The sequence below is a fragment of the Mytilus edulis genome, chromosome 5 (genome assembly GCF_963676685.1).
Source record: "Mytilus edulis chromosome 5, xbMytEdul2.2, whole genome shotgun sequence".
Taxonomy (NCBI): domain Eukaryota; kingdom Metazoa; phylum Mollusca; class Bivalvia; order Mytilida; family Mytilidae; genus Mytilus; species Mytilus edulis.
Window position 1 is genome coordinate 38,944,544 of NC_092348.1, and position 27,879 is coordinate 38,972,422.

Here is a 27,879-nt window from a genome sequence, read left to right on the forward strand (position 1 = left end):
TTAAACAGTTGTGGCCAGTATGGACAAAACATCAAGCTTGATACAGCTGTGAATTTGGATTGTGATCAAATTTTTTACATTATATGGGTTTCTTACACAAAACAAATGTCAAGATCTTACATATCAACTAAAAATTTCTTCTTCAAACTTTTCAAAAATTTGAAATTTGAGAAATTTGAAAAAAAAACCATTAAAAACTACTACCACCCCCCCTTTTTTTCAATTAGTCCATAACCTGACATTTCTTTATACATAATTAACAAGTAGTATAAGGGAGGTAAATCTGAACATACCCAACATTGTATGTTAAATGTTTATGAATTACCTCCCTTACATGGCTTTTAAATTGTCTAAATTGTCCATTGACCAGAAAAACCTAGTTTTCCCCCTTTTTTGCACCTAATTCCAAAATATATTCTGAGCCATAACCTCGAAAAATAACTATCCCTTCACGGTATGGAAACTTATGGTATAATTTCAGAGAGATCCATAACAGTTAAACACAAGTTATATTTTTTGAAAACTAAAAAAAAATCTTATTTTGGGCCCCCTTTTTGGCCCCTTATTCCAAAACTGTTGGGACCATAACCTCCTTTAGTGGTATTGAACCTTCTGGTAAAAATTTGTAAGGATCCATTCACTAAAACTTAAGTTATTGTCTGGAAACTAAATTCGTCTTCGGACGACAAGGCAGACGACGATGCAGACAACGGTGACAACATGATAGCATTATAGCGGTCGTACAAAAATCATTATCTTTAAGACTTTAAGAATTTTAGCATAAAATCAATGGTCAGTAGAGCAGCTGGGTAACATTTCAGTGTGTGCACTCTTGTTCACTTTGGCATTTATGTAAAGATTTTCTGGAGATTTATGCACAATTTCCTAAATTTCATTTCACAAGGAAGCTATTGAATGCATTGCAAACAGAGATAATATTTTCAATAGTTTAACAGAAGCCATCATGAGCTGGTTAATCCTTATTGGATATCTGTCTCACAGATGACCACTATTCATGATACTAGTATTTACAATACTGTCTTCTTTTCCAAGATTGTAAAATTACCATAAAAACTAAGCATAGAGAATTTTACTTGTAATAAGTAACACTTCTGGCCTCACGGTCATAAAACTTTCGAGCATGACTCGAAAATCAACCAATCAAATTGCTGGATTTCATGTTTCGAGCATGATTTTTGTGCTCCGAGCACTAAGCAAAGTTTTATGCCTTCAAGGCCTGGTACTACCATTGGAGCAGAAACTGTAAACCCTTCTAGAGCACAGGTCTGAAGTTTATGGTGAGGTTTGTTTTGTTCTATCTACAGTTTCTATGTAATTTTTTGTGGACAACTGTTTTTCTTTTTAACTGTGATTTATCTGTTTTTACTAGACTTATGGTTTTTGCTTGAAACCTTGGCAATTTTTCTTTCTGGTTATAATATGAAAAATACATGTACATGTGTAGCAGTAAGATGATTTATTAAGTTAGATATACAAAAATGTTCTGCAATAATTCAAGGATATGTCACTACATTGTATTCTTATTATTGATTACACAGCACTCATTTCTCACATCAGAAACAAATCTGATTTAAATTCTAGCACTAAATGACTCTTATTACAATTTTATTCAAGCATTCAGATTAATTTATCAATTTCATATAATAATATACTTTGGGAATCTCTTTCTAAAATACTTTGTTCTAAAGTGCAAAGTTATTTTCCATGGTGACAAATATTTTCAATTGAAAATTCAATTAGGTCAATATTGCTTTTGAAAAAAAGGTCCCCAATATCATGATCTACTTAAATATAGTTTTAGTAATAAAAAAGCATTTAAGCAAGTTAATTTCTAATTATGAAATAGCAAATTCTCAGTTTTGTCCTTCTGTTTTCAATGAAAAAAAACCCCAATATTTCCATCTAGTTTTGCTTATTTATAGTTGCATCTTGCAGAATAATTTGATATTAATCTTCAATATGAAGGATTTAAAAGTAAGATAAGTTTCCTAGTATATAATCTTTTTTGTTATATTTATAATAATGAAAGTATATTTATTTCATAAAATTTATATTGTTGCACAGCAGTATATATTGCAATAACACATAATTGCTGCAAATTTACACTTATTCACACACACAATTAAAGCCAATAGAAAGATTTGCTCCAGCTACCAGTATACACAACAACGAAATTTGGCTTAAAGGTGCCCTTAAGTGGGGATGTTATACTTATATTCTGTATGATAGCTCTTAAAAAATGTGTACATTTAAATATTTCTATTATTCATCAAAGGAAATAGCTGTTAAGCAAATCAAAGGAGTAGGTCCGGTAAGGGCCGATTGTGGCCTCAAATTTCAGGTTCATCTAACGAAAGTTTTTGGACACATTTTAAACACTTAAGTGTCTATTTCATTTGAATCGATTATTGTATGTGAAAGATTTTAACTGATTTAGTCATTAAAAACACACTGGTTCAAGCTTAAATATGTAAAATCTATCAAATATGCCAACAAACGTCACTTTTCAGATGGTTTTTGTCAAAAATGAAAGTGGCCACATCCGGGTTCATCCTCAACCTTTATATATGTTCTGTATTATCATCAAATACAACTTACATTTCAATATCATGAATGAACACGAATGCGGCCACTTTCATTTTAGACGGAAACCGTCTAAAAATTAACCAAAATGCAAAAATTTTGAAGATTTCAGTAATTAAGCATGACTCAATGATGCTAGAACGCGATATTTGTGCATTGTATTGTCAAAAACAGCTCATATTTATGTAGCAGAAACATTTTGCTTTCCAAAATATAGCTTAAAGATTACATTTTCACAATTTTCTAAAACTGCTATATTTTTGGGCCAAAAAAGGGTCTTACTGAACTTACTCCTTTAGAAGAAAAAAAAAAATGCACATTATACTGATACATTAAAAATTATTTTTGGTATGTTTGAAAAGTAAATCAAAATTTATTTTTAAAAATCTATTCTTGATTCTGAATTATTTATAGTTAGGCTTTAATAGTGAAATCAAAAGACTTGCGAAAATTTGGTCCAAAATAATCTACATTTTTTAAGTCAATTTGACAATGAGTAAAGAAAGATAAATGCTATACATTACTACAGACAATGGGTATATGTTAAGGTTTGGGATTGTGGGATATGGTGATTTTAGGACAATGTTATTTTCTACATCAAACAATGTTAGCTTTATACATTAATTTTTTAACACCAGCTTGATGACTTTAAAAAAAAAAAAAATTAAAAAAAATTATTGCATTTATTAGTAGCTTTCATTAAATTTACATGGAGTTCACATAAAGATATAAATACAACAAGTTAGTCTAATCAATTAAATTTCAATTTTTACACTATTATCTATATTAAGGACAAAAGTTGCATAATTACAAGTCTTTTATTTCATAACATCAAATGTTTGTTTTTAGCATTCATATTTAATCTTCACACAAATTTTGATCTATATTTAAAAATGCTTTTTTTTCATTGTTTTAGATATTGAAACATATCATAGAAAAGTGTAATTTTGATAAAATAGAAAGATAATTGAAAAATTAATAAAATAATTAATCTCAGAATATCATTTCGTAACTCATATCAAATGATAAATATTGTAAATGAAAGCAGTTCTTTAAACCTGAATGATTACACTAAATAATTGTGTATTGTCACTAAAAAGTAAATAACTTGCAAGTAAACAAATTACACAAAACTATACGCAACTGCACCATTGATGACAGTCAGTTTAAGACACAATTACACAGAAATATATAAAAATTAAATAGTTTCCTAAGAAAAATGTGCTTATACACTGCAGTATTACACAATACAATGTCTTTGTATATATGTTAATGACATCGTTTATAACTATGATTTGAGGTTGAACACTAGTGTAAGAAATTGTTCGTAGCCGATCTGGATCACGCCATCTTGATCTGTATCATAGGCACGGAAAGCACTTGTTAAAGTCTGAAATTAACAAGCAATAAATTATTTATGAGAACTTCTAACTTTAACAACATAAACAGAGAAAAACACCCACTCTCATGAAATTTCAATATATGGTACATGTATTTGTAGACATGTCAAGATTTAAACTATAATACAATGAAATAGTAAAAAAATAACATTGATCTATCAAACTCACTTAAGCAGACAACTTAACATTGAAAATCACTTCTTAATCAAAAGTCCTTGGCCACTGATCTAGGAGGGGACAGGGCCCAAAAATAGTTGTCAAACTGATATGAACTGATAGTAATGCAACTTCATACAAAATATCAGTGAACAAATACAAGCAGTTACTATCAAACTAACTATATCAAACTGACTGAAAGCAGAACCCTTAACCATTGTTGATACACCCTTCTCCCTAGCCATTGCTGCTGGAAAAGCAATATCTATGTTCTGCTTTCTATGACTTTCTTCGCAGGTGAGTCATAAATCCATACTTTTAAAAGATTTATACATGTATAAACTATTGGATGAATGGATACTATTATTGCTTTCATCTGCTTCAAAGTTGTTGGATGCTTCATAACAAAAATAAGGTCAACTGATGTCTTTCCTGGATTTGTCACTTATTTATTTAAAACCTTTACCTGCATGACTACACAGCATTGTACAAAATCATCAAATGCTATTGTTCCTCTACCCTGTCTGTCAAACTTTACCAGCAATATATCAAAGAATCTGTCTGATAATCTATAGCCTACAAAAAATATATAATGCATTGATAACATTTTAGTATAACAGTTTTAGTGAGATAAACAACCTGGAATTAAAATATATTGAAAGGTTGGGAGGGAGTTCAAATTGGGTACCTTGTGTTATTTTTACTTTTTCAGAGACCAGTTCCTGTGGTTCATTTTCTGTCGGACAAACATTGAAAATACCTAGTTGTGCATGTTAAATATTTTCATGAATATTCCTGTATGATTTGCCAGTATATTCTTGTATCAGATATTCATGATATTCATATACACAATAAAATTCATATTGAACATGTAAGCCAGGTTTTTGCTATTTTGATTTTTTTTTTAATACAGCCTTAATCATTTTTAATATTTGTTTAGCCAATATTTGATTAAGTGGAGTCTTCCGTTACTGATGTGGGATAGACTATTTTTTGGACATCTGATGCATGTTATTTGATAGATTTTGTAGAATTGCATTATCTTACATTCAGATGAAAGTCATCTTATTATTTGTAAGTGATACCAACATCCATATTTTGCACATTCTACAATGCTTAAAAAAAAAAATTTGTGTAAAGATGGTGAGATTTACAGCTTGGGTAACAGTAACATGAATTGTCTATTGTTCATAACATAAATTTTGATTTGTTTTACATTAGTCATTTTGGGGACCTTTACAGCCTGCTGTTTAGTGTCAACCAAGGCTCATTGTTGAAGGCCGTAAATTGACCTATATACTTGTTAACATTTTATACATTGGTACTTGGTTGGAGATTTTGTCTTATTGGCACTCAAAAATTACATCTTCTTAATAATAAGATAGACGAAGTTTTAGATTCAATAGAAGAATGGAATTAATATCTGAAGTCTTACCAAATCCAGTAAGAGCTGTTTTTAATTCATTTTTATCAATAGTTCCAGAGTTATCCCTGTCATAAGTACGGAAACAATTCTGCCAATCTGTTACAAACTTCCATAACTGTTGGAACTCCTGGAAGCTTATGGTGCCAGAACGATCTCTGTCAAACATTCCTGGAAAAAATTAACAGAGTTAAAATTACAAGCTGGCACTTGTATCACTCACTATCATGACTATGCGTTTTTTTTTTAACTTAGTCATTCCTATATCATATATTTCCTGATATCATTTTTCACAAAAAAAATATTAAATTCACAAAAAAATTATGTTTAATGTAAGGCTCTAATTATTTACAAAGTGTTGGAGGATGTCAGTACAAATTATAAACATAATCAAATAAACAAAAACAAAAAAAGGATCTTTATCAGGTCAATACTTTTCTCTGTATTGGAGACCCATTGGTGGCCTTTGGCTGTTTCCTGATCTTTGATCAGGTTGTTGTCTCTTTGATATATTACCCATTTATATTCTCAGTTTTATTTAGCATGGAAAGACAAATTTTGAAAATAAAAGAAGAAAATGAAAACAGTTCCTTGTTTAAACATGTTAAATTTTGTTTCTGGCTGTTGTAAACAATAATTTACCTATCATAAGACGAACTGTTTCTGGATTAAATGGCGTCCATGTTCCTAAAAAGTAAATGTTAATAATAATTATACGCAGCTTGTCACAAGACTAAATATAAAATTTTAAATTAATTTGTGTATTTCAGTTATCATGGTTATTTGTTTTCCCCCTTCTTTACATTTGCAAATTTGTTTTAAACCATGAACTCTATTATCTTGATCTTGCTACAAGATAAGGACAATCCAGTGTCCATATGGAACTAATAAAAAAAGAATCTCCCCAAACAAAAATTAAAATAAAAGGAAAAAGATTTATATTAAGTACTGTCTTTCAATAAGATACATATATTGTTCTAACTTTAAAATTTGAGTCTGCTCCTAACAATGAAATATAAGAATATAAATATGTCCATCAAATGTACAATCTGTACATTAATCCTCATTGATTAACAACATAGAAACACACCATGAAAATGAAATTTAAAGATTAATTGTCTCATAATGGATCAGCATGTTTAGTTGTTCTTTTCATATTTTAGACTTTTCTGACAAGATGAAATAGTTCTTAAAAATGTGTCTGTTAAGACTTGAATCAGATGTGTTTCTAGTTTTGCTCATTCTACAACATTTTTATATAATAATAAAACACATGTAGTTCTTTGAGAAAATTATAAGATTCATAATAACAAGAGTGCACACAGTCTCACCTTCTTTAATTGCTAATCATCAATATTATGTTGATAGTCCTAAATATAAAGCTTTATTACAACTGTCACATAAACTTAACATAAACCAAGAAAACTAAACATTTACCAATTGATGAGGAAAAATAAAATTTGATTTTGAAAGAAATTTTGGAAAAAAGCTTAGTATTGGAATTAAGTTTGAATTAAAAATGTACTATCATGACCATAGTACTAAAATAAGCCTAAAGGCAAAGCCACAAGCCAAAATGATCATTTAATGAATAGAGATATAAATAGAGTGGCATGAGTATAGTGGCTATTGACCATGTTAACTCATACAAGATGCATTCAATCTGCTTAGATTTATTTATGTTAATTTTGAATCCTGGTCAAAAATGAAAAGTTGAAAATTATCATTTAAAGAATTGATGATCAATTGTAATTATGTTTTTAAAGAAATGATTTTATTATTCATCTAACAATTCTAATTTAAAAAGGCTTATGTTAAAGAACATTTGAAGAACAATGACTATGAATTCATCATGTTTATAATACACATTTCCTTATATTTCCTGTCACACAGAGCTTACCATTAGAGAGAGCTTGTTGAAGCTCATTTCCTGATATTGAGCCACTTCTGTCTTTATCTATCCTAATAAAAGGATAAAAAAAATCCTATTTAACATGTTTAATAACCAGCTTTACCAATCTTCCTATTAAAAAACCCAGGTTTATCATTACTTAGTACAGAAGCAGGACAGATTTTGCATGACAAGCAAATTCATTTGGAAAAAATCAAATGTTTCAAACAGAGCTGTGAAAATCATGCAAAATATTTTGAAAAAATTGCAAATATATATGTCTCCATTCAAAAAAATCAACGATAAACAAGCTAAAATTTTGGTAAGCACTATATTGGTAAAATTTGGTGCAACAAAAATCTTTTCAAATAAAACACAGCTGTTTGAAAAATGATGTTTTACTTCCATGAAAAACCTGCCCAAAAACATAGGAAAGCTACAACTGTACATGTACATTTTACATGCAAAAATTCATAATTTGCAGTTAACAATATATCTAAAGCTGTCAGTGGTCTAATTCTCAGAAAACTGATCTAATATAGAACATGCAGTGTTTTCCCTAGAGGGTTTATGCATGGTGGTACGTACCCCCATGCATTAATTTAGGCCCCCATCCTTCAAATCTTGAAATTCTTTATTACTCAGTCTCTATACAAGTCCCCATCCTTCAAAATTCATGCCCACCATCCATTCAGCCAATCCCACCATCCTTCAAAACATGTCTAGGGAAAACACTGACATGCACAAAGTAACAAACTTTTATGTGTCTATACAATATCTAAAATATCCAATTCAGGAACTGGAGAACAAAACCATCAGAAAATGTTTACAACTTTTCTTTTCAAAAGATTTTTATTGAATTTTTTATTCATATCACTGTATCCATTTAACAAAAAATATATTTTGACAGGGGGAATAATTAACAAGATATGAGAATGAGTTCTGACAGCTTTTTTTAGACCTGTTTAACTGCAAATTATGAAACAGACTTCACTGGGCTACATTAGGGCAGCTAGTGCAATCACAAGGTTGGACATAGACCAACCACTTACCATTGGACAGAGCACCGCTAAGTTCATTAGCACTAATTTGACCACTTTTGTCTTTATCAACTCTAAAACAAATAAAATAATCATTCATTTAATATGTTAATGGGATTTGTTTTACAACTATGACAACTACAATCTAACTGACAATGGCCGTAGCATGCATTACATTGTATATAGCTTTCCTTTCCTTGACTTTGTATTTAGTTATCACTTTTTTCCATTCTTTACATCGTTCTCTCGCTTGAGAGCTTATGCCAGAAATCTTAAGTAATTTGTGCTTCCTTGATAGAAGACGTCATCATGGTCACACATGTAGTTACTTGGACTAAAAGGCAGTCAAAAACACTCTATGACCAGGTGACTATACACCTTATCGCTATTTGTCCGACATTACTGGATATCACACAGGTTCCCGTAAAATTTTGATGTCACAAAACAAATATCAGACGCCACAATGGAAAAGTGATTATTGTATGCGTCAAAAGTTCAAGCGGCCGGGTCAGCCGGTATTAGCAATAAGGTGTATGGACAAATAATCCACAAAACTCAAAAGAATAAAGGACTAGACATATAACACGGTTTTAACAGACATTCAGACATTCCTGTCGTTTTCAAGAAAATGAATAAGTTTGAGTTTAATGAAGATATTTCGTAATACAAAAGTTGAGTCACTCAAAAATTATTTGTGACACTGCATAGTTTGATTTGAAAATTATCAGTTATAAATATCTAAAATAACCTTTGAAAGACGCCCCATAGAAAATTAGGATCATTCTGTGAAGGTTGAGCACCAGGTTGGTTATAGTATCCTGCAGGAGGCTGCTGTTGTTGACCGTAATAAGCCATTCCCAAAATATTTTACAGATTTTTCTTGTTCCGTATTTGATTTTGGTCAGTGTTAAATTATTTTTCCTTTTAGTAAGCTGATATTGTCTTTTGGTAAACACATTATTGACTACGATAATTAAACTTCGAGCTTTTGTAGATCTTCGCACATTGTAATTAAAAACCTGGAGAATACCGAATGCATAGCGCTGATGTAAACAACATGGCGTCTAATCTATGTAGAAATATGTGAACTGTCTGGACGAACAACATAACAGATAAAGTCTAAAAATCAGAGAGTAAACAAAGCATTTATTTTGAACCTATGTAGAAGAGTAATTCGTATGTCTTAAATTTTTGAAAAAGGTACGAGTTGAACTCCAAATATTAGTCGTGGAGTGCACTTCTTACATTTCCTTGGAAAATTATCATGTCACATGTGATTCTCACTGTGAACTATCTGTACTCGTATTTCTCACTGTCGCGCGAAGATGTCTGGACTGTGTATTTTGGGGTCATCAAGAATTGTGTTTTTAAGGGTATACACACCTTGTAAAATTTAAAGATGAAATAGTTTTCAAAAAATTGTGCAATGATTATGAAGTTTTACTTGAACAAAATTACCCTACATTACATGTCTTCCTTCAACAGTGCTATACATGCATTTTATATATGCCAGTGTAACAAGATTCATAAGTACTTTAGGACATGACAATTTTGTTAGCCCTCCCCCTTTTCCCCCAAACCCTTTTCTTATCCACCATTTTGTCCACAGGCACTTGTTTCTATCCATGGCAGTGGAGGATCCAGAACTTTTCATAGGGGGGGGGGGGGGGGGGCGCTGACTGACCTAAGAGGGGGCCTACTCCAGTCATGCTTCAGTGATTCCCTATATAATCAACCAAAATTTTCCCACGAAAGGGGGGGCCTCCCCTGGATCCGCCTATGCATGGGAAGATTCAATATCGAAAGAGCATCGACATATATTTCTTCCCATGGATAGAAACAAGTGCCTGTTATTTTATTTGTTCTATCCTTATTTTCTCATCATTACAGTGGAGGCAGTCAGGGGTACAACTTATTCAAGTAATTTTTATTTACTTGAAGAAGTAAAAAAAATATACACATATAAGTAAATTTGTAGGATACTTATACAAGTGAATTTTATTTACTTGTATAGATAAAAAAAAATCTTGGCTGAGTTATGTCCCTTAGACATTCAGATTTTCTGATAAGACGCGACTCGATCCCACTCTCCAGTTCCCTTATTATATGGTCTATGAACGCAAAAAATAATGAGACTTTCCAATACTGTTTTGGCGTGATTGCAGGGTGATTTGCTCTGGTAGTCTGTCGACCACATCGCCTCAGCATATTTTTAATGATATTGAAGGGTTCTGATACTTCTAATGCCGATTCGTACATCTCATTCCGAACTTATGAACCGTACACTGTAAAATGTGCTCAAAAACTACATGTCTTAGACTGAGTATTACAAATTCAAATCTTGTTAAAGATACAAGTTAATGTCCGATTTTGTCATAATCTCTATTTTGAAACCAAATGCCGTTTTTTAATGATTTTCATCAATTAAAAAAAAGTGACAACATAGGTGTTTCCTTTAACATGCCAAATCGATGTGCACGCAACTGCGTGTTAGCGTATAGGGAGCTATGTGCCTGAATACCCAAGACATATGTTTATGACACAGAAAATGTTCAACTACATGTGCAATGAAATGTAGGATTAATTACCTACAACTGTCAAATTCATGGGAATATTTTTTTTAACCTATTTTAGTATACAACTGGATGTGACGTACCATGATTTAGAGGTATTACACTTTTAAAGTGAATTTAATTTTTATTATCCTCATGACTGCAAATCAACAACACTTCATCTGTTCCTGAGGAGTTGGTATTTTTTATAATACCACTTGTCCATTAATTTATCAACAACAATATTGGACTATAACTTGTGCTTTTTCTGTTATTTTTTTTTGCACTATCATTTGTCTGATTTTCTTTTTTTTTTAGCCATGACGTTGTCAGTTTATTTTTGACTTTTAGGTTTGAATGTCGCTCTTGTACTTTCGCTTATCTTTAAATTGTAAATTAAACAATTATAGTTAAGTTTCAAATACAGAGTAATAAAATTAATTCAAATGTACATCTCATACCAATCATGTTTGCATAGAAGTCTTGATTAACAAACAAAGGTGAGTTTTTACGGCTTGTGATGAGTTAATTATTTTAAATCCCTGAAAGTGTTGATTCGTGTACAAATACCGTTAAAAATGTCTCTAATCAGTTGCGTAGAGTTCACTGCAGGTGAAATTGATTTTCTTCTTGTTTAGAAATATGATTTGGTTTACAACTTCAAACCAAAGACTGTTTGACTTTCTATTTTTTAATACGAGTAGTGCACATGAAAACATTCCCTCGGAATCACAGGACGTTGCTGGTACTACTATAACAAACAGTAGCAACAGGATAACCATATTTATGAAATGTTAATTGATTTTATTTAGTATTACGAAGGGGATACATGTAGTTCAACGGAACTAAAGTGAGTGGATATGTGAAGAGAAATATCTCAAGACTTATAACAGACAAACGAGTATCCAAGCACTAAAACTGTACTTGAGTACTCTGCCTTCCGAGCGAGTACCTAAGTATTCGAGTACTCGTTGCCATCCCTAATATTTAAACTTATGATCTTTCAACTCGAACTATCAGTCAGTTTGAATTGTATGTACGTGTATGCTGATAAGTCAAAGCTAGTTAATAAAGTGAGTACAAAAAGAGATCTTCATCCAGCTCTTTACAAATTAAACCTCACCTTAAGTACTGTAAAAAGACTCATAAGTGATGAATATACAAGATATATTAAATTTTATAACCTTCTTATCTTATGAATTATTTTTAATTAATTGCACTTTTGCTCAGTAGTGTAGATACAGCTCATTAATGGCATGCTTGTATTTTTATCTGCAGACTGCAAACTGCTTTGAAGAAAGTTGGTTCACTTGCATAAATGCTTTATTCTACATGTACATATATATATAAGAAAAATGCTTGTAATTCAATCATTTTATTTTTATCAAAGGACTTCAAAAAGAAAATAATGCAGGCCAAAGGAATCCATGTGGAGCCTCTTTTTAGTTCTCCTGGTAATCCACACAACACAACAGCATTACTGGATACCATTACTAAACTCAAACAGGATGTAAAACTTTGTCAACATGAAAAGAATGCAGCCATAGAACAGCTTAATTGTTTGATATCACTAATAAAGAGGTATTCACTGTCAATATGAAGAGTTATCAAGGGAACACACAAAAAAGCATGTATAAATAAGAGACTTAAGAATTGGGGGCTTTATTTTTTAATTTTTTTAATTTTTAGACCATTTTTATCATTTTTGTTTTTTTTGGTCCTCATTATTCCTTTTGTTTCAAATATTCAAAATATTAAGAAAAATAAACATCACTTTTCAATATATATATACTGTATTCATGGTATTTGAAAATTTACAAATATAATATCAGACTATTACAATACAGTGGTTCAGAAAACTTCTTCTAGTTCACCTTAGCTTCTGTTTTTATTAAGATTTATTATAAAGGTTTATAAAATCTTACAATTAAATTCTGCTGTATTTTGACTTATAGCTTTCGCCACATTACTCAGACTCTCAATTTAGTCAATTAATGTATGAAGTACGTCTGTTTTATTTGGTTGCTGTTACATTTTTTTGAATCCACATTTCTTTTTTAATAAGGTTCATGTAAAATTTATAGAATATATGCTGACAATTTCTACATTAACTCTGGCAATGATAATTACTAGATTTTGTACACTTTCATAAGGATTCAACATATAACTAGTACATGTAGTAGCTATATAAGATATGATAAGATAATATTTATTTTATTATACATGTATATATAGTTAAGTTCAGAATAAAGTCTAATGATGTCTTCTCTAAAAAAAATGTACTTATGATTTTAGTCTGGTATTAAAGATATTATCTATTAACAGTCAGGGGCGTAACTTTTTTTAGTTACTTATATAGGTGATTTTTGTTTTTAAAAAATATAAAATTATTCAATAGAGTTATTTTTAATTTCAATAGAAGCAGGGACTTAATGTAGTTTTCATAAATTTTTACATCATTTTATAATTTTTTTATCATAAATTTAAGAATGTAAGATTTGAGAGGAGAATAGACATAAAGGGTTACTTTAAAAATAATGACAAAAATTTTACTTAAATAAGTTATTTTGTACATCTTTGAAAGAATTAGTAATAATACTTATTTAAGGAACATACAGTATGTAATTGTTTTGGGTTACAAATTATAAATAACTTCTAGTCTTAATTAATTCATAAGTTTCTATCTATTTATATCTGTCTACCTTCAAGATTTTGAAGGAAAATGATATTTTAATAGTCCCAAGAGACCAACCTTTGACCGTTGATATCAAAGATAAGTGCGTCAGAAAAGCAAATAGTGTTTCAGAAGGATTAGATTTTATATTTCATGGGAAAAATAACCAGATGACTGTAAAAATTTGTTAAAACTAGTATTTTTAAATTTGTATAATTGGTCACCTATAAAAATAATATGTAGAAAAGTTACTTATATTTAAGTAATGTTTAAAATTGCCTCGTTTTCAACATTACTTATATAGGTAATTTTAAAAGTTACTTGTTTAAGTAATGCCCCTGACTGATTAAATTTTTGACTAAAATTATCATTTGAAAATTATAAATTATTTTTTCTGCTTTCAAAGGTCATGGACTGGAGATTACAATGCATCCTTACATTTAGCCAATATAGTGGGTGAGTTCATTATATATAATATATTATTTACATCCTAAGTTATCTGCTTAAAAAGTATCATACATATTACACCATACACGTGTTAGAAGAAATAAAAATATGTCATTAACCATGCTAACATGATTAACATACAAAACTGGTACACATATTTATAAAACATCATATATTATATTGTTTCAACTACCTAATAACATTTCCTGTAGGATTGAGGAATAGCCAAGTTTTTATAACTAGACAATTATTGTTTTAAATACATTTGTACCTACATTTAGTAACATTTCTTATTATATTTTTTTTTTTTTTAAATTAAACAAAAAATTCAACATTTATAGATTTTTATTAAATAACTGCCACATGTACATGATGCACAGTTGATTCATTTATTTTTGTAGCTAACAATTTGAGTGGATTGAGTGAAATTTGTATTTTTGCGGATGTTTGATTTCCCTGTTGTTCAATATTCTGCAAAAAGCCTATAAAAAATATATACTTTGTTGAACATTTTAATTGATGGTTTATGTTGACCCACAAAATCCATGAAAAATCAGTATCCTACGTATAATATTTAAGAATCCTCAGTACACATCAAACTTTGCGAACTTCCATTTATGAGGGGGGATAGGACCTTTATCGGGACTCCAGGATCGGGTGTTTTTAAGCTCGGGATTTCAGGATTGACCCTTTCGGGATCAGGGAATTCTTTTTTTCTAATTTCGGGACTTGGGAATTAGATTTTTTAAAATCGGGACCTCAGGATTTCATGTTTTTAAGCCCTGGATTTCGGGATCAGGACCCCTTCTACCCCCGCCCCATTTATATATATATAAATCATGTCATAAGTTCACTCATAACAATGGGAATCATATAATTGTTATTCAGAAGTTTCAAAATGAACAAAGAGTGATCATCAGTTTATCAATAAGGGGGATAAGTAACCTAATTTTTCTGAAACTTTAAATTTGACATATACATGTACATGCATTGTATGATTATTAAAGATTTAAAAAGATAATATCCATAATACTGTTATGATAATAGTTTCTGTAGACCCTTGTTGCATGATGTTCATGGGTATGATATTTTGTGGTTTAATTTGTATTAATATTCTGCACTTGTTTTATAGATTATATCTTATAATTGTAGGACTTCCTCCGCCAGAGTTTGATTATAGAGCCACTCATCTAACGAATACACCAGTTCCTGACAAATCTGTAAGTTTATTATGCATGGTACATGAATTAAAAGAAACTTAAAAATGTAAGATATAGCAAACGATAGTTTTAACAGATACTTATATATTAAAAAGTTTAAAGTATTAGTATAGGGACTGGTCATCAAATATTGAACATAATTAATATGGCTTCTACTAACTAAAGTTCTATTTGGAGCTTATGTGTTTAGAGACCTCTTATGTCTACACCTTTCCTACATTGCCTAATATTGAACATTAGCTTGGCACTGTTTGAAATTTTCTAACAAAGATCATTTTATTTTTAGCAAAAAGGAAATTTATTGATTTATTGTTTTTTGTTGAATGCTCAGTGGCAAATATTTCATGCATATTGAGGATGAGTAAAGCACGATTGAACATGTAAAAATGAGGGGAAACAATTTGGGCTGCTACTAAAAAAATGAGTTTGTTTGGAAGGGACAAAAATGCTTTGAATTAGATCACCTGTAAAAAGATATTGCAATTATTATATTTTCCATGCACTCTTCCAACTGGATGTTGTAACATTACACATGAGTCAGTATAGCTTTTATCAATTTTGAATTCAGGAATAACTAAAATCTACTGGTATGTAAAATCAACATTAAGAACTTATGAAGTGAGGGTCTGAGGGGGTCCTTCATTTCATTATACCTTAATTTTTATACCATTTTTTTCAATTCTTTGTTTATTTTTGCGTTAATTATATAACAATGTGTATTCTGTATATTTCAGCAACCCATTATTCTCTATATATACTTAAATTTTAAGCCTATTTTTCTCCATTTTTCATTTTTTTCACCCTTTTTTCAGCACCTTTTGCTTATTATTTTCTATTGTATAAATAAGATCCAGATCATCAGATATTGTTTAGATTTGAAATATAAGAGAACACTCATTGTTATGCACTTATACAAGAGTTCAATTTCCACATGTTCATATATATATGTGTCAATACTCTTATTTTTGCAGGCAAGAGCAGCAATGCTTTGGGAAAGATTAAGTATAAAGTTATTGGACAGAAACTATGCAGAGATTCAGGAAGAAATCCGACAAAGACAGATGCTGTATATGCAGAATCGCCAGCTATACATGGATGAAGTATTACATCATCATCAAATAGATATGGGGAAAGCACCTAATAGAAAAAATTCCAAGACTTATGAAGAAGTGGACAGGAGGTTTATTAATGCATACAGCAAGGTATGGGTATAGATTTTTCTAATATTGTTAACTAAATAGGGATCATTCAGATTATTGTAGTCAGTCAATAGCTTATATGCAATTTAAATGTGTATTGGCTGCTTTTATATTGTATAAAGCTTTAATTGTAACTGAAGTTCATCAAACCTTATATATATGATTTCTAATAAACAAATGAATTTCCCAGATGGATATCTATTATGCATTATCTCCCTTATTTTGAGTTTGAGAAAAAATTAAATTCTGGGATTGTTTTGTAGATAAAAAGTTGATCTTTGAATATTAAATTGTTTATGATATATCAAAACTAAAAATTATATACTGAATTCTTTTTAAAGGATGTTTTAGCTATAATATTCTATTGACATATTTTTATAATTGACCCAAAATTATGGAAGCTCAAATTATTTCAAAAGTTTTATTATATCTACTAAACTTTAATTCTATACATCATTGTACATGAGGTTATTTTGGAAAGGATTTTTTTTAGTAATTTGAAATGAATGTTTACAGTATCTGGAGTAGGGGGTGTTGCAAGCGCCCCCTCTCAAATCAGCAAAAATTATATATTTTTTGTATTTAAATTACCTTTTGCTCTCAAGACTGAACTCTGTGAAATTGATATGGCCATGCCATCCTTAAATATAACCTCTGTCGATTGGTTCTCCTTTGAATTAATGACTAATTTATGATTTGAGATTTCTTTGAAAGTCTGATGTATAACATATGTATAAGCTTAAAAAAAGTTTAGTATGAAATATGATATTTGTAAACTATTTTTTGTATAAACATGTACTTACCTATAAACAAATGAACAAATATACTAACAAGGAAGCAAAACACAGTTGACTTGAAATTTCCTGATCATGACATATTATTTAGTTTCAAAAAGTTGTAATGACAGACAAGAGTAAAAAAGATAATAGAGGCAATAAGACAACACCTCGAGTAAGTCATTTGTACACTGAGGTTCGGTAGATTATTGATCTTTATTATTTTAAGACAGAAGTAAAAAACATGAATCTGTTTAAGGTTTGATCAATCTAAAAATATGACATGGTAACTTTGGTTAGAGTTAAAAAGATAACAAATTCTGAAATGTGAATATAAACAATGGATGGAAATGTACATGAATTGAACAGCGATTGGACAAAATTTTATTGAAATGGATTGGAAATTAAAGGGCTAAAATTTTGGCTGCACATAGAAACCTTAAACAGATACACTACAGCTTCTGGTCTATCTGTAGCTTAGAATATTTATAAAGGTTGTCTTTGAGATTATTTTTTTTTTTATTAATTTATGGTATTGTAAAGCTTTTTAGGAAGTTCTAAGCACTCCTATGCGCTTCCAAACTACACAGTTTTCTAAATACAAAATTGTAATATTGATTTTTATATAGTTTGTAGATTTATTTATGGGGTAAAGACTGTATTTGTAAAATTAATACTGTTCTAAAAAAGAAATTAACCATTAAAGGTAATATTAACATTGGAGTTATTTGGTTCATAACTGTAGTTGAACCAATTATAACAATAGATCTCCAATTCAAAATATTATTTCCATTGCTATACATTAATTAATAATCATTTATTGTAATACAATGCAATGTTGAACTTTTAATACCCACTGCAAAATGAATGCAATCTTTACCCTACAGTTCTCCCTAGGAATTTGATTAAATTCTATCCCTTATTATATTGGTATAATTTTCAGCCTAAAGAGTAGTGTGGACATTTCATAGTGGTATTGTTATTTTTTACTAAAACAAATTTTAGTATATATATGTACCTCTCCACCCTTATTTGTGTTACTTGCTTTTTCACATGAAAAGAGATCAAAGTATAAACATTTTGCATGATGTATTAGTTGACATTGAAAGGGGTTGAGCATTTAAAGGCTGAAAAAATAAAAATTGAACAGTAAACACTAGTCCTAGGCATTGTTAGTCAAGCATCACTATAAAAGAAAAAGCATATTAATTTTTATGTTGCTTTGCATGATAGAATAATGATATGGCTGATTTTTGTCAATTTACTTGATGTAAATATATATATCTTAGACAACAAGAAAATCACAGATTTTTATCAAGTATTTGGTAAATTGTATCTACAATAGACATGACAGATAGATAGTACTGTTCAATTTAAATACATGACATCCAAAAATATTATTTGAAGTTTGATGTAAGTTGCTTTTAAATTTTTTACATTGAACAGGCTATTATTTGAACTTGGAATTATTTTTAAATATGGAATTTGCATAATTTCTTGTGTTTAATATTTTTAATAAATTCCATGTTTATTTGGTAATATAATCTTTTGAGCGGTTAATAACACTTTCCATAAAATGTATTTTGGTTAGATAGTGTTGTGCACGGCACAGTACATTCTATTGAAAATATACTATTTTCTTTGTAATAAAAAGTGTTGTGCGCAGCACAGAACATTTCAGTACAGAATAAACATGGAATTTATTAACAATTTCAATAACAAGAAATCAAGCAAATTCCATAATTAAAAATAATTCCAAGTTCAAATAATAGCCTGTTATTGATACTGTTCATGTGTATCTTGAATATTTAAGATTTGCTTGAAGATTATGCCTATTATAAATAAGGTTAATATAATTTTAGGAACCTTTCTACTACAAATATAGTTAGCACCAAATGTCATAATTATAAGTTTAAAACCTAAAACCACAGAAAGTTTAGTGCTTGGTTCTACATATTTTATGGTCATATTTTTTTATGCCCCACCTGCGATAGTAGAGGGGCATTATGTTTTCTGGTCTGTGCCTCTGTTCGTGCATCCGTGCGTCCGTTCAGGTTAAAGTTTTTGGTCAAGGTGGTTTTTGATGAAGTTGAAGTCACATCAACTTGAAACTTAGCACACATGTTCCCTATGATATGATCTTTCTAATTTTAATTTCAAATTAAAGTTTTAACCCCAATTTCACGGTCCACTGAACATGGAAAATTATAGTGCAAGTGGGGCATCCGTGTACTATGGACACATTCTTGTTTAAATTATGAGAAAGCGTGGCAGAATTTGTTATCATTGTACTTTGATTTCATTATTTTTCTGGGGTATCAATTTTCATGGATAGAGGTCAACCACAAAATTTAATTACAATATTCATTGTAGTAGTTTTTGTAGTTTACGGTGCTTAAAAGTGGCGTTAAAACACAAAAAATCAAAATCAAATCTTAAGGTTTGCATAATGACTTTGGTCAAACTATGACATCAAATATTCATGAAAATATTTTTTCTCTCATTTCTCCTTGACTAGAAGAAAAGTACAATCTTAAAAGTAATTGAATAATTATCATTATGATGTTCTCTACCCTTTGTAGACTAGACAGCCAGGAGGATTAAAAGGGAGAGTCAAATCTGCACCAGCAAGACCTAGAACGGCCAAAGATATGGTCAATGGCGCAAATGTAAAAATGAAAGACCTGTTTGTGTCAAATAGAAATGGAGAGCCACAGATTCCTTTTACAGACCCACAGACAAAATCTGTGAGTGTTTTATTTTATGTGACATTGAATGTTTTAAACAGATGTGAAGGAATATTAAGTACTGACAGGATGTAGGAAAAAGTGTTCTCGTGTAGCCATACATATTTAGTTACCTTTGAATTTGTTAAAATCAAAATCAATGATTACCATTTTTGCCCATAAATTGTGAAAATAAAATAATTTGGTATCATAACTTAAATAAGGTGGTGCATAACCCTACAGGGAGATAAATCTGTAAAAATCAGCCCAATATTTTAATAACGAATATTTCAATAGCATTCAATTGTTAAGAAACATTAACATTCTCAATAACCAAAATTAGTGCTTGTCAAAATGCTATATATATCTAATGAAATTTTTTCAATGAAATGGGTGGTTCAAATTTTTTGAAATCTTTATATTTTTTGTCAAAGACTGAAAGTAAATCTTCTGTCAAAGTTTGATGAAAAATAAAAGAGCCAAATTAATTTCAGTCAAGGTGTTTGGTACCACCTTAAGATAATTCATTACACTAACTAAATAAAATATGATTGAAAAAATACTGGATGTAAATGATCACATAAATTGAATCAGAGATGATAGAAAACTTAACAGATACAGGAAACCAAACCAACATCAAAGTGGGAGGTGAAAAATAAGAATTCTAAGACAGACACAAAGTAAGACAAGATTCAAAAACAGTAAGATATGGTTTCTCCAGATACTTATATTTTGAAATGATTGTATATGTGTACATTTGAAATGCACTGAAATTGTCTGTTACATATTTGTTGCCATACATTGTGAATAAAAAAGTCCATAATTATAGTTCACCAATTGCAAAGCACTAACCAATAGTTCATCAACAGAAAATACTAAAAATTGAAAGTTTTTGAGGATTTTTTTCTATTAGAATAAAACTGTTTAATATTTGGATGGAGAATATTTTAATTAAATTGAAAAAAATGCTGTCTTTCATATACTTGTAGTTGCATGTTCAAAACAGTGGAAATCCTTATGGAAAGAATAGATTAGACTATGATGATCCACAAAGATATGGTCAAGTTAGTACATGAAATGTTAATATTATTAAAGAAATCATATCCTTTGTACAGTTGTAAAGTCAAGAACATTATTATAATTCTTATGTTGATTTAATGATACAAATCAAAATAAGAAAATAGTGATTAACTGATAAAGATAAATCATAAATTCTATATCCTATATCATGTATTAAGATAAATATGCTTGGTTCCTTCACATTATATTTGTAATGTTCTATGTCCTTGAAAATCACTGGCGGATCTAGAAATTTTAATAAATGGGGGCCCGGGCCCCCTGCCCCCTCTAAATCCTCTGAAAATGACTTATTTCTACTTATTGTTAAAAAGTTTCATAGATACTGCCTCTATATAATGATATTAAATATTTGATCTGTTTTGATGTGATATGTTTATATAAAACATCCAGTACCTCATCATGCAACCATATTGTAAATCTAAATGTGATGTAAATTGAGTTTGTAAAAATCATATGATTAAAAATATAAAAGCAGACTTAACATACAGACATAGTAAAGATGGTTTTAAAACTTTAAAAAAATATCAGTTTTATCAATTTGCTGAGGAAGGGGAATCATATTATTTACATTGCATATCTATCCAACTAAGGCTACAAATAAGCTAAGAGTACAACATAGATAGCTGTCATGGTCACCCATATTTGACTAGCCCATTATGAAGATATATAAAGATCACCATATTCTTTTAATTTTACAGAAAAGTTTATTTGATCTTGATGCTGTGTTTGGACCAGATAATGAAAACAGAAAATCTCAGAGACCTGCTAGTGCATTTATACCGAGAGGTCAGCAATCAAAATCTAGACCACAAAGTGGACATGGAAGTAAGTCTCTGTTACTGTGGATTCTTTTATTTTTGTGTGTACCAATTTTTATGGATTGAGGAAATTTTTTATTTTTCGTGGATATTTGATTTCGTGGTTTTGCCGAAATCTGCATCCCTGCAGGTAACCAATGAATCTACTAAACATTGGTATCCAAAGAATGATTATGAATCCAAAGTACTTGTATTATCATAGAATTAATTTGGAGAGGCAGGAAACACATGTAGCCTCATATTCTTAAGATTTTCAATATGCCACCAGTTGTAGCATGCAGCCATAAGTAATCTGATTTGAAAGTTTTAGAACTGAAAAATAGTATTGAATCTTGTTTATTGTAAACAGATATTTAACAGTTTGGCCAGGTTTCACAAAGTGAAAATTCAGCCTTTATCATCGTGACGTCATACATATTTTATGTCAACAGATTCTAGTATTTTCAACCTCCAAGTACATGAAGTAGATCCTAGATATATATGGGAAATATTGAATACACATTGAAGCTAACACATTTATTGGAATTGTTCTTAATTTTTTCAGAATTTTAACAAGTTTTTTTTCTGAAATTTTTACAAAGGATTAATGGTCCTAGTTCTGCATAATTACCTCCTCCAACAGATTTCCACCTAGATCCTTGAAAAATTTCAGAAGATTTCAGAAAAGATTGAAATAGTATACTTGCTATCCTTAAATTACTTCACGAGTTTTCTATAGTATCAATGCTGCAATTGACATATTGAAAATAGTACATTCTTTACTCAATAGCAATTGATAATGTTTTTTTTCTTTTTATGCAGCATTTATGACCCAGAAGTCAGAAAGGCCAATGAAATTTGAAACCACAAGACCAGTGTCAGCCAAAACTCCAGGAAAGAAAAGTTCCACTTTAAAATCTGCCAGTGAACCTAACATGGGTAGAAAGACTTTAGAACCATTTCCCACATTCCAAGTCAATATGAGTAATCAAGATATTGAAGATGAGAAACATCTCGATATAAATGACAATGCTTGTGAAAATTCTGGGGATGATTCTTCTGATTTTGATATTGAAGAATTCAGAAATCCACCAATAAAAGTTAGGGTTGAGTCTGCACCAGTCAAGAGACCAGCACATGTTGATAAATTTGTGAAAGAACTTCAAACTATGGAAGAAATGGAAAGAGATTTTAAGAAAAATGCAATACACCTTCAAAAGAAGTTGGGCATAGATTCAAATGGTTTGGTGTCATAATGTATTTTATCTAACATAAGTCTCTACTTTAGAAAATAGCTGAACATTTGTGTATTTCATGCATTTATTGTACTATTTTCTGCAATTTCCAAGGAAACCATCCACATTTTACATAATTATCTTGAACATTTATTTACAATAGCTTAATGTTTACTGTGAGGTTGATTTATTCAAGTATCTTAAATGAAATTCAACCTATTTAGTTTCTAGTTATATGTCATGGGTATCACTTAGCTTATATAGGTAGTCTGGACGTTTTTTCAAAGCCTAACCTATTTTTATTGTTTAGTGTACATCGTTGTCTGTATAATCCATTTAATCATTTTTTCTTCAAAATAACCATGATGTTAGATTCAGAAAATTTGAAACTGAACATAGTAACTACCTACTGGTGGATGATCCATTGAGAACAAGGCAAATATCTTAATAGTATTCATAGTGTATAGCCACATGACTTTTGTGGAAGACTGTATTCTGACCACAGTTAACCTTGTTTGGTTGCTGTCTTAATGATTTATATCTTACATCTCTTTAATGCATATGAACTAAGACAAATAAACAGAATTTCTTTCTTTTCAAGAATGACTGTAATTTGGCATATATACATTTAACTTTGTCTGCCAATAAATAAACTTTTGCAACAGTCCGATTGTAGTGACCTACATTTCATGCTAAATGATTAAAGCATTGTTTGATGATTTTCTAATTGTTAAGGGATTATGTATTTTATGTTTTAGTGCTAGTCCTTTTAGATGATAGTCATTTGTAAATAATGTTAGAAATAGTTCAAAAGAAAGCTTTATAGATATTTTGTATTGTATAATTTAATCATAAATGTTGATATATTGTATTTTATTTTAGTACTGCTTGCAAAAAAGGTTACAATTATCATTGTTTATCATTCTGTCCAACTGTCAATCTTTACGTGTTTCCTATGAAAACTCAAGTTTGCAATTGATACAAACTCAGTTAAAGAGCTTAGTTTAGGTAAAAGTAAACTATCTTACCTTCTCAACAAAAAACCTGATGTTTGTAGTTGACTTTATATTTATAGTTTATATTATCAAACTGTTAAAATCTGTAGGTAAAATACACACATAGATATTAAATTAGAATCTCTAACATTAATAGAAGCTTGCCAAATTATTTGTTTTTAGGAGAAAATGCAAAAGTGCTGGATGGCAATGTACAACATTCTATTAAAAAAAGTTAGTGTCTGTACCTTAAATTTTCAAAGTGTCAAATTTTCCCATCTTGCAATTCTGATTTGGATCATATTTTAAGATACTAAGGATTTTCTTATCCCAGGCATAGATTACCTTAGCCCTATTTGGCACAATGATTTGGAATTTTTGGTCCTCTATGCTCTTCACTTTCATACTTGTTTGGCTTTCTAACTATTTTGATCTGAGTGTCACTGATGAGTCTTATGTTGATGAAACACTCATCTGGCGTATCATATTCACTGGTATTAAAGAGATAATAGTAACTGCAATTACGATTATCCCAATATGGCGACGGTAGATATAGGTAAAATCTTTACACTCGTTTTTCTTAAATGTAGCATGTTTTTGTCAATAGTTACTCAGCTGCAGGGTTTATCTATACCATTACATCATATTTGAATCGTAACGGTGCACTGGAATTGTCTAAGAGCTGTGAAAATAGCCATTGAAAAATTCGGGATGATAATCGTAACTCTATGGTATTTTTCATCTTTGATAATCGTAATTTTCTTTATATGATAATAGTAACTGAAACACAATAAATGTGTCTTTCAGCATTTCAATGGTATTTTGTGTGTTAAAAATGTAAATGCCCAGTTAAACGATGACATTAACGCATATAAAAATAAATGAAGAAACTTACATGTTAATATCTAGGATGAATTTACCTATATATCTCTAATTGATGAGAAAAAGGGTGGATTAGCTATATCCCATATTCCAAAAGTGCAATCCTTTCAATTCATTGCTCAAAATGAAAGTCACGTATACCACATTTTCATATGTCAAAAAAGATATATGCCTGTTTCATTGATTTCAGGAAGGCATTTGATACTATTAATAGAGATGCCCTCTTTTACAAATTGTCTTATTACAACATAGATGGTCCCTTTTTTTAGTATAATGAAAGATATGTAAGATCTGTACTTGGTAAAGATCTCGGAAGGTATCACTGATTTTTTTAATTCCTCAGTTGGGGTAAAACAAGTGTGTATTTTAAGCCCTACATTATTTTCTTTATATATTAATGATTTACCATCTATTTTTGACTCAACATGTGAACCACCCAAGTTAAATGATAATGATATATCATATCTGTTATACGCTGATGATTTAGTTTTTATCAATAAATTCAGCCGTCCATATTTTTCCTTTGGATTCACTTTTTTCTATTTTATACTGATATATGATTTTAAAAATTAAATTCAAATGTTTTGATCAAATTCCCATGTATTTTAGGACGTTTCTTTAAACAGTGTGGATGGTAAAGGATCTAGAATAGTTACCAGTTTATTGTTACTATTGTTTATTGTCACTTTTGTTTTTTGTTACTTTTGTTTATTGTTACTTTTGTTTATTGTTACTTTTATTTTTTGTTTTTATTAGCCTTACCTATAGTCTTACGAAGCATTTGACAGACGAAAAAAACTCAAATATGTATATCAAACGGTTTTTGACGAATACTAAATGTCTTTCCTACTTCGTTATGGCATAATAGGGTATGTTCTAGAATTAAATCAGCAGTGGCTTCCCGGGGGCAGAAATAGCACATATAACCACCTACAATAAAATAATTTAAACAATATTAACTATATTTACTATTTACTTCAGGATAAATTATTTTTTGTTTACTGTCTTAATCAGAAATATGATGTAAGGTGACACATGCGTGTCGCCTGACAATTATTGTCATGTATCATAATTTCCATCGCTCATTGACATATTTTGTGGCATACCTAGTTTAATAAATTTCTGTATATTAACAAAGTTCGTGTTTTCCCATTTCCAAATTTCTTGAAGCTTGTTCACCCTTCCAATTTTATAATATACTAGTATGTAGCTGTTTTCATAAGAACAATTAATTATATATGCATAAAAAGAAATGTCATAAGATGTTGGGACGTTTCGTAAATAATTCATCGCCATAATTTCATAATATGCTATCAGATATACGTTTTTAGTGTCAATATCAATAAAACAGTTTCCAGTTACGATTATCTTTTTTATTTTTAAATACCATAATTACGATTATCTTTTTTCCGAGTTACGATTATCATCCCGAATTTTTCGACGGCTATTTTCAAAGCTCTTAGACAATTCCAGTGCACCGTTACGATTCAAATATGGTGAAATGGTATAGATAAACCTTGCAGCTGAGTAACTATTGACAAAAACATGCTACAATTAAGAAAAATGAGTGTAAAGATTTTACCTATATCTACCGTCGCCATATTGGGATAATCGTAATTGCAGTTACGATTATCTCTTTAATACCAGTGATATTATAAGTTCACAAAAACTCTATTGTTACAGCCAATTTTTGGCTACTGCATTTAACATTTGATATGGATTATAACCAATTTAAAACCCCGTGAGTTACAAAATTGAATAAGTGGAGAATCAATGTAATAATAGTTTCAAAACCTGAAAATTGTGTTATCTGTAGTTGGTTATGGATAAATTAATTTGAATCTGTTTTTCTCACGAAATAAAAGAATTTTAGACTATTTATAAGGTTTGTATTAACATGAGCAACACGACAGATGCGGAATGTGGGGCAGGATCTGCTCATCCTTCTGGAGCAACTGAGATCACCCCCAGTTTTTGGTGGGGTTAGTGTTGCTTAGTCTTTAGTTTTCTATGTTATGTCTTTTGAACTATTGTTAGTCTGTTTCTCTTTTTTTTAGCCATGCATGGCATTGTCAGTTTATTTTAGATCTATGAGTTTGAATGTCCCTTTGTTATCTTTTCCCCCTCTTTTAATTAAGTTAACTAAATGGTTCCCCAACTTTCCATAAATAATCCTTTCTTATTCTGGTAAAAGAAAGTTGTTTACATTTACATTCTAGTGTAGAAAAGACTGAATAACATATATTAAATAATATATAATTAGTCATTTAAAATTTATTGTTATTTTGAAACTTGATAACCACAGAATCACAATGTTTGAATACAAATGTAAATTAACTGTTAGGTTTATTTTGTTTCTCAAAGTAATTGGTTGTCAGGGTGAACATGTTTATGTATATTAGTGAAAGATTTTATTTTGTTTAAAAATAACAGGAAATTGAATAAAATTAAATAAATATTTGTCTCTATATATTATTTATAGCATTGTTTATCACTAATCATTGTTACATAAGTTATCTCAACAACAGTTTATTTTCTGGTATATGCATGATTAAATTGTACTGCAGTTTTGTGAGACGATCATACAGGCGAAAAATTTGGTCATCCTGCAGATTGCCGGAATACATTCTCATTGACCCACCAGTTACATTTTTTATTTGCTGCACTTGATAAGGACTCTACACACGTGGCACATGTTGATGCATGTCATTTCTGACTGTTTCAAAGTTAATCATATATCTACAAGAAGTATTAGCTTTTCACATTTCTTTTATTCTCTGAT

General features: G+C 29.9%; 2 protein-coding genes across 17 annotated transcripts; one reads left to right on the forward strand and one right to left on the reverse strand.

Annotated features, from left to right (window-relative positions):
• Positions 1-1,462: 1,462 nt before the first annotated feature.
• Positions 1,463-9,586, reverse strand: LOC139523622 (programmed cell death protein 6-like). Of its 13 annotated transcripts, none has more exons than XM_071317787.1 (7): positions 9,263-9,586; positions 7,484-7,545; positions 6,226-6,270; positions 5,596-5,754; positions 4,627-4,736; positions 2,887-3,994; positions 1,463-2,523 (listed from the first exon to the last, which is right to left on the reverse strand). In XM_071317787.1, the coding sequence occupies exons 1-6, from the start codon at positions 9,367-9,369 to the stop codon at positions 3,893-3,895; spliced, it is 585 nt and encodes a 194-aa protein (XP_071173888.1). In that variant the 5' UTR covers positions 9,370-9,586; the 3' UTR covers positions 1,463-2,523; positions 2,887-3,892. The 13 variants fall into 13 exon arrangements, with proteins under 13 accessions (XP_071173888.1, XP_071173884.1, XP_071173876.1 ...); XM_071317783.1 differs by having other exon boundaries at positions 2,871-3,994; positions 9,263-9,493; XM_071317775.1 differs by lacking the exon at positions 7,484-7,545 and adding an exon at positions 8,527-8,588 and having other exon boundaries at positions 2,871-3,994; positions 9,263-9,443.
• On the forward strand, positions 9,520-27,555 carry LOC139523620 (uncharacterized). 4 transcript variants are annotated; one of them, XM_071317772.1, is made up of 9 exons: positions 9,520-9,714; positions 12,457-12,647; positions 14,147-14,196; positions 15,340-15,407; positions 16,379-16,609; positions 19,965-20,129; positions 21,098-21,172; positions 21,887-22,013; positions 22,808-27,555. In XM_071317772.1, the coding sequence occupies exons 2-9, from the start codon at positions 12,475-12,477 to the stop codon at positions 23,239-23,241; spliced, it is 1,323 nt and encodes a 440-aa protein (XP_071173873.1). In that variant the 5' UTR covers positions 9,520-9,714; positions 12,457-12,474; the 3' UTR covers positions 23,242-27,555. The 4 variants fall into 4 exon arrangements, with proteins under 4 accessions (XP_071173873.1, XP_071173874.1, XP_071173872.1 ...); XM_071317773.1 differs by having other exon boundaries at positions 9,539-9,647; XM_071317771.1 differs by lacking the exon at positions 9,520-9,714 and adding an exon at positions 9,768-9,887.
• The last annotated feature ends 324 nt before the right edge of the window (positions 27,556-27,879 follow it).

What these genes read in the sequence shown, in the direction of transcription:
- LOC139523620 (XM_071317771.1), top strand. Translation starts at nt 9,840, where the DNA reads ATGTCTGGACTGTGTATTTTGGGGTCATCAAGAATTGTGTTTTTAAGG. An exon ending in CAGACCCACAGACAAAATCT is followed by an intron (nt 20,130 to 21,097) that starts GTGAGTGTTTTA and finishes ATATACTTGTAG; the next exon opens with TTGCATGTTCAAAACAGTGG. An exon ending in ACCACAAAGTGGACATGGAA is followed by an intron (nt 22,014 to 22,807) that starts GTAAGTCTCTGT and finishes CTTTTTATGCAG; the next exon opens with CATTTATGACCCAGAAGTCA.
- LOC139523622 (XM_071317787.1), bottom strand. Translation starts at nt 9,369, where the DNA reads ATGGCTTATTACGGTCAACAACAGCAGCCTCCTGCAGGATACTATAAC. An exon ending in AACAGCTCTTACTGGATTTG is followed by an intron (nt 4,737 to 5,595) that starts GTAAGACTTCAG and finishes TATTTTTTGTAG; the next exon opens with GCTATAGATTATCAGACAGA. An exon ending in AATGCTGTGTAGTCATGCAG is followed by an intron (nt 3,995 to 4,626) that starts GTAAAGGTTTTA and finishes TGTTAATTTCAG; the next exon opens with ACTTTAACAAGTGCTTTCCG.